Here is an 11,680-nt window from a genome sequence, read left to right as displayed (position 1 = left end):
TTTAATCAGATTTTAAATTCGCAAATTAGAAAAACATTTATAGGTATGTTAAAAACACCCTTAAAACATAGCAGTATGCTACATAATTGTAGCATCCCCAAGACAAAACTAGAAATAAGTAATTATTAAAATATCACATCACAGTGTAAACTAATACAGTGGTATCTTAAATTACCATACACCAAGACCTAATTGTATGGATCTGTTGAAAAATAACAATTTTAAAAAAATATAGAGAGATTGGAATAATAAAAATGAAATCCATGGATAAAGTCTTTATATTTTGATTTCGGAAGGCAATTTGAGGAAATACTGCAACTATCCACTTCTGAAGCATATTTTCCTCTTAAAAAGCAGATACTGGAAGGGAAAAGTACGTAACTGTTTCCACATTCAACTGAGAAAAGTCCCTTTAATGTGTATCCAAATGTGAACTGAACTCCACATTCATATTTTTGCACTGATTAACATTTATATTAACTTTAGTAACTAAGTTATGTCCATGGTGTTGCTGGTTTCCATTCAGTACCTGTAGAATATTCTTGCAGAGCTAGCAAACATATAGTTTCAATATCGTATTTTCCGGCGTATAAGACGACTGGGCGTATAAGACGACCCCCCAACTTTTGAGGTGATTTTCATGGGTTAAAAAGTCGTCTTATACGCCGGAAAATACAGTAGTATTTTTATATACTGTTAGACATCTTTTTGCCGTTGTTAAGCTCATAGATAGCAGAAAATAATCAGATAGCAGAATGAGTAACCATGAAAAACAAAAGGACATGAAATTATATAGAGTAGGACAAACTGAAAAGAAAAACAAAGCTAGTGAAATGGTTCTCTTAACAAAGCCTTCTGAAGAGGTCGGATGCAATTATGATATGCACTGTTTTAAACAATGTTTGAGACTTCTGCGATAAGAGGGACAGATTTTACAAGTACAGTATGTGCAATGGAAACAGAAAAGCCAACATGAATGGAGCTGCCTATCAAATTGCTACAGTGACCTAAACAATTATCCCAGGGACTCAGCTTGAATCAATGCTAAAAAAAATATTTAAAAAAAGAAAAAGGTGTGACAATAAGATTGAAACCTGTTAAAGACAAAGAGCAATACAAACTTCCAGTATTTTCAAGTTGGCCCAGAATGGAAATCACATACTATAGAAAAATAATTAATACAATTATTACAAATATCCTGGTTTATGAAAATTTGTACACCTAGGGGTTTCTTGCTTGCTACACTACTTCCCAGGCCTTTTAGATTGGTTTCCTAGTGGAGGTTTTCAGGAACACATAGGAATTACTATGGGAGGATGCAAACATATTTCATAATCGAACTTTGGCTAAAATAAAATGTTTTGCCTTGTAAAATTCTCTTTTAATTTTTCCTTTCACACAGCAGGCTGTTTTAATGTGTGTGTTGTAGAACAACATTGGGTGAACCAGTATCCATAGTAATCTTTTTCTAAAGTCGTGGGTTAGATATTTTTCTGCATTGGAGTCTTCTAACTGGAAGACCTTTTCAAATCGAAAATGTTATTATTTCCATCTAATATCCTTTAACAAAGTCAGGTTAATTTTTAATTGCAAAATGGGCACATTTTTGTAATGTGATTTTGGGTCTGGGGGTTTGAAGAGGTTTGCATCCCAGAGTCCTTTTGTTTCTGCTCTGTATTTTCAAAAAACGCACTGCTGAATATCAGCCCTTATGCTGCAGAATGTGGGGGTAGAATCTCAAGGAAGCAAGAGAGGGTTTTCATAGGTTGGCCCCCAGTTTATGTAAAACACTTTATGCTATAGTTAAGATTGAGCATTTAAACTACTGTACTGACTTCAAAGCATGTTTATGCAAATGAAGCACCCCTGTTGGAAGTACTATACAGTACTAAAGCAGCCACATACCTTCCTTGCCGGTCCCAGTGGTTGTGTGTGTGTGTGTCTTTCCCTCTCTATGGAAACAACTGGGGACAGCTTCCAAAGCAGCTGCATGAACTTTGCAAAGGACACAGCTCCTCTGATGCACCAGCAAAAGGTATTCCATCATTACTAATATGTTCTGTAATGCTAGTGCCTTGCATAGCTCTAATTATAGTTTTCAAAATGTGAGTCTGGAAAAAAAAAGGAATTTCCTTTGTGGGCAAGGATAAAAACTCAAATACAGGTAGTCCTTGACTTATAGCCACAATTGAGCCCAAAATTTATGTTGCTAAGTGAGACATTTGTTAAGTGAGTTTTGCTCCATTTTATGACTTTTCTTGCCACAGTTGTTAAGTGAATCATTGCAGTTGTTAGCTTAGTAACCCAGTTGTTAAATGAATCTGGCTTCCCTACTGACTTTGTCAGAAGGTTGCAAAAGGTGATCACATGACCCCAGGACACTGCAACCATTGTAAATATGAACCAGTGCCAAGCATCCAAATTTTGATCACATGGTGACGGGGATCCTGCAATCGTCATAAGTGTGAAAAATGGTCATAAGTCACTTTTTTCAGTGCCACCGTAACTTTGATTAGTCATTGAATAAACTGTTGTAAGCCGAGGACTACCTGTGCTTAAGTTCTCAAATAATAAATAATGAAAAATAAATATCTCTTGGGAAAATAACCAGTATCTTTTGAGAAACTTGCAAGTATTATATTTCTAAAGTCCCTATGGAACTTGTTATTCATTCCCAAAAGATTAAACTTGGCTAGACATATAGGAACAGGTGAAAGGCAGGTTTTTCCAGTTTTCAGTAGTTTCCAATGTTTTCTATGAGTAAAATAAATAGCTCCTTTTTCATACACTGGAAGTGAGTTTCCTCGTAAATTCTGAAACTGAATATATGTGTGAGAGAGAAGAAAGGAGGGACAGAGGGAAGAGATAGAGAGAGAAATGCTATTCATCTGGTATCTAAAAAGTAGATTCTCTTGAAATAGCAATGAACAAGGCTGTAGATAAGGAAAACTAATCTTCAGTAAATAGGAGCTACCTCTACTGATGTTGACATTTTTGTACAGGTAACAGATATACCATTGCAGTGAATGCACCAAAATATATTTCTGTCTTCCTCTTTCCAATGAATAGCCATGGATATCTTTAATATGTTAACTGAACAACAGGGCAGACGTGTTCAGCCATTATAGAAAACAGTTATAGCAAGGTATCACTGCAGGCTGTATTAACAAGCTTCATTTCATGTACCCAACATAGTTTCTTCCTGATGTCATACAGTAGAGATTTCTGCATAAAGAAGACTTCTTATGGAGCTGTATAGTGAAGCTAGAGCTTCCATTATGTATCTGAATTTGAGGGGGGGCAGGGGAGAAATAATTTGGCACAAATAAAACCATACTAAGCCTACTTGCATGTTGCTCCATCCATGTTCTGCAATAAACTAAAAGAATGTTTGTATTTACATCAGGAGATACAATAAGCTTGTTTCTCCTAATGTTAATGTTTATTTCCACCAGCATGAAAGCCCTTTTTAATATTCAGTTACCTGCTCTCCAAATGAACACTCCATTTGCTAGGGAAATTATTAACTCACATCATTTGTTTCCTCCCGCAAAACACATCTGTCTGTAGTTCTCTCTAGAAGGAAGGTTTCAGAACAGAATGAACACCCCAAACAAGAAACACAGCCTACTCTTATTTCTCATTGAAAGACAGATTGGAAGGTCAAATTTACAATAACTTGACTTTCCTACTGAAATGTCTGTATCATTTCTTTCCTAGGTTCCTGACAATACCCAAGAGCTATTTCTCTCTTTCTGGGTTCCTTAAATATTTGGACATGTGGTATATAACATTTAGGTTTTAAAACAAAATAGGAATGAAAAATCAGCTTATTTTAATAATAACCAAATGCCATTTTTCATTTCTTACTGTGGGTCATTTTCTTTGTATTTTAAGGATAACATCTTTTCCATTCAGTAAAAAAAAATCTAACAGATACGCAAGCAAGCAAATGAAAGTTATAGCCCTTTAGCATATAATTTCTTTACCGATTGTAAATCTTCATCAGAAAGTAACTAATAATTTATCAATTCCCTTGATATATTTTCAAGGTAAAATTATGAAACAAAGAATTGGTTGGGAAAGTTTTATCAAATGTTACACTATGATCCCCATATATTACATCCCGCTTTAATTTTTTTCTAAACCACAGATATTCTGGTGTTACAGGGTTTATGGTGTTCAACTAGAAAGATAGTACCAATTTAACAATTTCACTCTTTGTTTAATATAAACTGAATTATAACCATGAGATAAAGAGGCCATCTTAAGCACCTTTTCACACTAATTCTGTAACTGATCCACCTTTACTAGTGATGCCCTGTGAAATGATTTCTATAGGATTAGATTTTTTATTGGAAAGCTGCAGCTTTAATAGGAATTCTGTGTACATTTTGTGAAGGTTGCTGCAAAACATACTCATCCTAAAGAGCAAAATTAAATTAAAACATTTGGCTCTAGAAAGGATGACTTTTAATATTTAAAAAAAGTTTTCAGAGGGCTTTCCTTTAACCACTGTTTTTAATCAGGAAAACCAGCTATGATTTAACATTAACAATGCTTTTCATTCTCTATTGTACAAACCTGATATACTAAGATAACCCTCCACTGAGGTGCTTATTGCAGTTCCTTCTTTTGACTTCAGGCAGTGGGGGTTTTCTGCTTCCATTTCTCATTTTGTCCCTCAGAATCCAAAGCTTATTTTTTAAATGATACTTTAAATATAATATACTAAACATGAAAATACTATTTAGAAACATTACTTTTCAGTAGATAGAGGGTTTAAGGCAATGCAAGATTTTTTCCTTCTGGTGTTCCAGATTGACACAACCATTTCCCACCCACATAAGTTCCTAAGGATTTACAATGTACATTCAGCATAGCGGCACGCCGATGACATACGTCGTTGGTCTTGAGTGCCCACTGAAATAATTGTAATATTTCCATATAAGGCGTGATCCACAGGAACATGGCACGGGAGCGGTTAATTAGCTTTGCTTTCATCTTACTAGTATATTCTCTAGAGATATAGCATTCTTTTCTTACTAACCATCCTTTCAGACAAATATAACCTCCCCTTTTAAAAGGTGCTATAAATGGTCTTGAAAATATAAAATATAGCATCTATAGCATCTGTAATCATTGTTTTGTTGCTGTATTTCTGGATGTGATTTCTCTTCTTTGATTGAAGCTATTTGCCACAGAATAACTATTATGTCCCGTAATTCTTTTTTCTTTTCCTTCTTCTTGCTGTTTGGACCATGAAGGCTGGATGCTTTCTTGCTCTTTATTTCGTTTTTGAGTTCTTTTCATTGGAAACATCAGCACTAAAATGCAGGCAATATGGAGGGAGAAATACCAGGAACTAATGCAAAGAGACAGAAAGCAAGAGCTTTGATCATTACATGATGTTTCAACACTTCTATATTTATCTACTTATCAGAAAACCAGCAGTACAAGGCAACGTACGTACATACGTGTGTGTGTGTGTGTGTGTGTGTGTGTGTGTGTGTGTGTAGGTGTAGAAATTATTTGGCTATCTCAGATTGTAGTTTAAATCCTAAAGATAATATATAGCTTATTATCCTTCTCCCCTGTCAATTATTCCAAACTGAGAAAGCCTAGCCATTTTCTAATGCCAGAAACACCATCATGTGGTTACAATATGCAAATGGAACAGAGGGAAAATATGTGGTTCAGAGGAGTGAACTTGCTCATTGGAAATCCCTTTTAGAATTTTTTTAAAATACTTATTCCTCTAATAACTTGCTCATTGGAAATCCCTTTTAGAATTTTTAAAAATACTTATTCCTCTAATAAGTATTTTCAGTTTTTCCAGTGTTCCAGTACCATGAACAAAGCATTTTATTTGTTTCTAAGTTCATTTTATTTAAAGGAAATTGTGATTTTATGTTAATTTCCTAAATCTCAATCAGGCACCAAACATCGCATAAAATTCTAGCCACTGAAATTGAAAAATGGATTACAGTATTGGTTTCTCAACCGTCAGCACATGTAAATAGCTTCCCTTCCATTTAAAGTGGCATTTTTTAAAAAAGACAAAGATCAACTTACCTGTAAAATATGTAGGAGGGTTTTATAGAGAGGAGTACAAATGGCACAACTGTGTAACTTATTGCTATTTGAGTTGTGATCCATGTCATGATATCATAACATAACTTAATGGCTGGATAATCAAGAAAATAATTTCTAATGTTCTTTCTAATCTAAATTTAAAGAGAGATACATTTAATTAGTAAGTAAACTTTTTTATAGAACAGGTAGTATCTATATAGATCTTACAAAAAGCTACATCTAAAGGCAGCTAAATAAAAAGACAACATTACCTCAGTCAATTACTTGAGAGACACAATGTTTGTAAATTTCAATACAAACTGACCTGGTAGATCCTTCCTGTACAATATGTGGATTAAATCATAACTAATCTTGAGATTGTATACTTCTCTGAAATCTGTGCTGCATTTTCAACTCAAAAAATTTACCACAATGCTTTTTAAATATGGAGTTTGAGAACTAATACTTAAAAAATAATTTCTTTAAAAAGTATGCTTAAAGTATACTGGCACCCTCCATTGCCCGATGTTACCGTTACCATCTCCCTTATATGCCAGCATATACCTTAGAAGAACTTTACTCGCTGCGAGATTCCCCCCTCTCGCAGGAGCGTCCATCTGTTTTGCAGAAGATCTTTCTTGATGACGGGTTGTGGGACCCTGAGTGATGGCATGCTGCAAAGAGGAGTTTGAGGGGGTTTTTATTGAGATTTTTAAATAAAATTTTAAGGGGATCCAGAATGAACTTGGTGGAGTTCGACCCGGACAGCAGTCCAGACCATCGGATGGTCGCGGGGGGGGGGAGTAGGTATTTGGGGATGGGCTCAGCTCCAAGTGAGGAGGGTCTTCCTATTTTGATGGTGATTGGGAGGGGCAGAGAGTGTGGGAGCAGAGGGCTCTATCGTAATCGGGGAACGGACCACCACTGTCTTCAAGCGGTTGCCTGTTCCCACCCTCATTGCTCTTCTCAGTCCCCCGGGGGCATAGGATTGCAGGACCCTGGGCTTAGGCTGGTTTATTTCAATGCAGGTCCATGGTGAACAAGGCTCCCCTCATACACGATCTTATTGAGGAGGAGAACGCGGACCTGGCCTGCATCACGGAGACCTGGTTCGGCCAAGAGGGGGGTGTCCCCCTCTCGGAATTATGCCCACCAGGCTTCCGGGTGCTTCACCAGCCACGGGCCCAGGGCAGGGGCGGGGTGGTGGTGGCTATTATTAGGGAGAGTCTTTGTCCGTGAGTGGCCACTATCCCTCAGATAGGCGGGTGTGAGTCTCTCCTTTTGAAGTGGGGTCCTGGAGTTCAGTTGGGCCTATTGATTACGTACCTGTCTACCAGCTGCGTGTCAGCAGCCCTGCCCAAACTTCTCGATGTCTTGTCCGGGTTGGCGATTGAGTTCCCCAGGCTCATAGTTCTGGGGGACTTCAATCTGCCTTCCATGGGTGAAGCATCTGAGTTGGCTCGGGAGTTCATGTCCTCCATGACTGCCATGGACCTGACTCAAATAATTCAGGACCCGACTCATAATGGAGGGCACACACTCGACCTGGTTTTTATCTCTGGGCAGTGGATTAATGGTCTGGGTAGGGGAGATTTAACCATACAACCCCTGTCATGGTCCGATCATTTCCTTCTCCAGCTAGACTTTCAGTACGCCACCCCCCGCCGCTGGGAGGCGGAACTGACTAGGTGGTTTCGCCCCAGGCACCTAATGGACCCTGAAAGGTTCCAGATGGAGCTTGGGACATTTCCTGCTTCCCTTGCCCACGACTCTGCCGAGGCCCTAGTGGCGGCCTGGGAGAGGGTGGCTGCTGGGGCCTTGGATCAAGTTGTGCCTTTGCGGCCTCTGACCCGTCGCAGATCCCGGGTGTCCCCCTGGTTTACTGAGGGACTCCGAGAGATGAAGCGCCGGAAAAGATGCCTAGAGAGCTGTTGGAGGTCCAGCAGATCCGAATCTGATCGAACACAGCTAAGAACTTATCTTAAGTCTTACCTAGTGGTGATGGAAGCAGCAAAGCGTGTTTACTTTTTCACTCTCATTGCGTCCACAGATAACCGCCCAGCCGCCTTGTTTAGAGTGACCCGCTCACTGCTTAATCAGCGACTGAGGGATGACCCCTTGCAAGGTAGGGCTGAGGAATTTGTACAGTATCTGCAGGACAAAATCGCTCAGATCCAGACTGGTTTGGACTCCGACTGGGCGGAATCCGGCAGAGTGGAAAGGGCAGGCCTTGGTTATACCATTTGGGGTGAGTTTGACCCTGTGTCTTTGGATGATGTGGATAGGATTATGTGTAGACTGAGCGCTACAACCTGTTTATTGGACCCATGTCCCTCCTGGCTAGTTTCGGCTGCTGGGGAGGTGACGGGGGGGGGGCTCCAGGCAGTTGTCAACACTTCATTGACAGAGGGTGTCTTCCCCTCCGCCTTAAAAGAGGCAGTGGTGAGGCCCCTCCTCAAGAAGCCTGCTCTGGACCCGGCCTCGTTAAATAACTATCGTCCTGTCTCCAACCTTCGCTTTGTAGCAAAGGTTGTTGAGAGTGTTGTGGCGCGTCAGCTTCCGCATTTCCTGGATGAAGCGACGGGTCAGAGGCCGCAAAGGCACAACTCGATGTAAAATAATGCAGAAACAAAATAAAAGAGACAGACCAATAAACACATGTGAAAAATAGAAACTTGTTGAAAGTGTAAAAAATTTGGTCGGGAAATTGTTTATTATCATCATATTTGCAAACAGTCTCTGTCATTATGCCTGACCTGAGGAACAGCATAGCCTTCAAGAGCCAGTTAGTCCCATTCTTACTGGTCTATGTGTAAGACATTAAAGATCTTTTTCTGTCCTGAGGCATGGTCATTATTAAGGAATTAATCAGATAGATGCATGAAGAGCTTTAGGCACAAAGTGTTGTTTAATATCTTTATTTAACTTTATGTTAACTGCTTAAGAGTTAAAGCTGTGACAGCCATATAAATTGAATATGTAAATAATCAAATATAGGTAGTCCTCAACTTACAACAGTTCATTTAGGGAACATTCAAAGTTACAACAGCACTGGAAAAAGTGATTTATGACTGTTTTTCACACTTACGACCCTTGCAGCATGCTCATGATCATGTGATCAAAATTCGGATGCTTGGCAACTGACTCATCACCGTTGCTGTGTCCCAAGGTCAAGTGATGACCTTTTGCAACTTTTTGACAAGTAAAATCAATGTAGAAGCCAGATTTACTTAATAACCGTGTCACTAACTTATCATCTGCAGTTATTCACTTAACAACTGGGTCAATAAAGGCCGTAAAATGGGGCAAAACTCATTTAACAAATGTCTCACTTAACAACAGAAATTTTGGGCTCAGTTGTGGTCGTAAGTTGAGGGCTACCTGTAATGCCATAAAGCAATTTAATGATTTTCAAAAGTCTTTTTTATTATAAAGCAAGGCTTTTTATTGTTTTTATAAACAACTAATCTAAAATTTTAAAAGTAAACACTAAGTAAGTTTTGAATTCATACAACTAATTCAAAAAAAGAGCACAACTACTTTTTAACTGATAAATAAGGGATACGTACCGTTCGTGCTGCAAGCGTCATTAGTACCCCTGTTAAGAAAGTTAAATAATATCCAGGATATACCCCATGCCAAATGGCTGATAAGATAAAGGTTTGTATTGTTGGACTGAAAGAGGCTCGCTCATAGCATACTCTGAAAGTAAAAAATATAATAATAAAGCATCATGTAGAAAGAACTGCATTTTTGCAACACTGAGGCCTGCCAAAAATCCTTGAAAGTTCCAAGCTGCATTCAAGACAATCAATCCTGCCGAATTTACAAATTATTAAGAAACGGACTAAGTTATCATTCAAGTTATAAAATGGTCTTTAAGAAGTGATTTTTCCCCATAATAAAAGTTATTGGAAATTTAAAGTTAACTAGGCAATCCATGCCCCAATGTGTCGTCTTTTCAGAAATATTTGCTCACCTAAATAGAGAAATGGAATGACCATGGGTGGGCAAAAAAGCAGTGGGAGTGGAAACACTGACTTCCTGTCAGCTTCCCCACTGAATTTCCTTGTGAGAAGTTGACAAGGAGCATCAGAAGTCTTCCTTCCTTCCTTCCTTCCTTCCTTCCTTCCTTCCTTCCTTCCTTCCTTCCTTCCTTCCTTCCTCCTCCCTCCAATTCCTGCATTTATTGTGCTTGTGGGAAGCTTGCAGAGAGAAAGTGTGAAGGCCATCAGAAACTTGCAAGTCCAAGGCCAAAATACTGACAAATGACTGCTTCTAGGTGGGGCAGGGAGTGCAGGAGTGTGGGTCAGGAATGGTATATGGGGTGCACAAGAGTGCTGCATGGTTTGAGAAGCGTGTGTAGGTATGTGCCAGAGATGCTGCTTGAGACTGCTGTGTGGGGCCAATTAGGGAGGGTGCTTGGGAATGCTTAATAGGTGCTGCAGAGATCCGGGCAAACATGCAGGGGGAGGGTACAGAGTGGAAACAATGCATCGGAATGTTCAAGAAGTGCAGAGCAACATCAAAACAGCAATAACTTCCCCCTAATTTCATTCTCTCAGGAGTCCTTGGTCCCAGATTTTTTATTTATATACTGTATATATTTAATTTGCATCCCACCTTTATTATTTCTACAAAAACTCAGGGCAGCAAACATATCCAACACACTTTCCTCCTCCTAGTTTAGACACATTCTGTAAGATGGCCCATCCAAAGTGCCTTGGTTCAGAAACTGGTGTCCTATAATGACTGTTTTGCCCAGTTAAAGCTCATGACAAGAGTTTTAGTAGCATATAGATATAATACTAAGAGAGTAACAATCAGTAGTAAACTATATCACCATGACTAAATAACGTCCTAGATCAGGCATGTCAAACTGCCGGCCTGCAGGCCGGATGCATCATACTGAAACCGTGCCCACCTCATTGCCGGCAATGGGGGAAAAGTCATGTGACATCGCGAGTTTGACATGCCTGTCCTAGATGATAAGGTAAGCAAAATTCAGAATTTCTCCCCATTTGTCTCTTGTGCACTGCCAAAATAACACCAGAGAAAGTCAGGCGGTCCTGACGAGCAAGACAGAATGAGATGCTGAGACTGCTGGAAGGGGAATTGCCCCAGTCAAGCCCATATATCTACCCTACATTGTTAGGAAGATTCCTTGACCATTAATAAATTCTTGGGTACAAAAATTGCAGAATGCTGGAAGAGAAATAAAACATTTCTACTACGCATTTAGGGTCTAAGACCATTATTCCAATGCAGAACTTCCAAAACCTAGGAATCTGGCAAAATATGCTTCTTGAAAATGGCACACTGTTACACCAATTCTAGCAACTTTGACATTAGGGAGCTGGCACCGAAAGGGAGCTAAATTCTGAGGGATTTCTAGAGATTCCAGCTCTGATTTATAGCCATATACACCAGCCTTAGTCTTCCTGAAGCAAAGGAAAAGGACAATGGATAAGCAAACAGAATAGATTCGGGGTAAACCTTTATTATTAACACTATTATCCCTAAATCTTTTGGGATAGCTTGGTAATACTGAATTATCAGCAACAGAATAATAGTTAATATTCTATATCAGCTTCTGAGAGTACTT

General features: G+C 39.1%; 1 protein-coding gene across 1 annotated transcript in view; it reads right to left on the bottom strand.

The window, feature by feature from the left end:
- Positions 1–11,680, bottom strand: part of MBOAT2 (membrane bound glycerophospholipid O-acyltransferase 2) — a 100,024-nt gene continuing 88,344 nt past the window's right edge. The window contains exons 11-13 of the mRNA XM_081314094.1: positions 9,645–9,777; positions 6,076–6,227; positions 1–5,365 (exon numbers count right to left, since the gene is read on the bottom strand). Coding sequence (XP_081170220.1) covers positions 5,140–5,365; positions 6,076–6,227; positions 9,645–9,777 — 511 coding nt within the window. The 3' untranslated portion in view covers positions 1–5,139. The remainder of the gene's footprint in view (positions 5,366–6,075; positions 6,228–9,644; positions 9,778–11,680) is intronic.

Source organism: Vipera berus (assembly GCF_964194415.1).
Source record: "Vipera berus genome assembly, chromosome: 1".
NCBI classification, from domain to species: Eukaryota; Metazoa; Chordata; class Lepidosauria; order Squamata; family Viperidae; genus Vipera; species Vipera berus.
The sequence above is the reverse complement of the archived record's forward strand: the minus strand, read 5'-3'. Positions and strand labels throughout refer to the sequence as shown.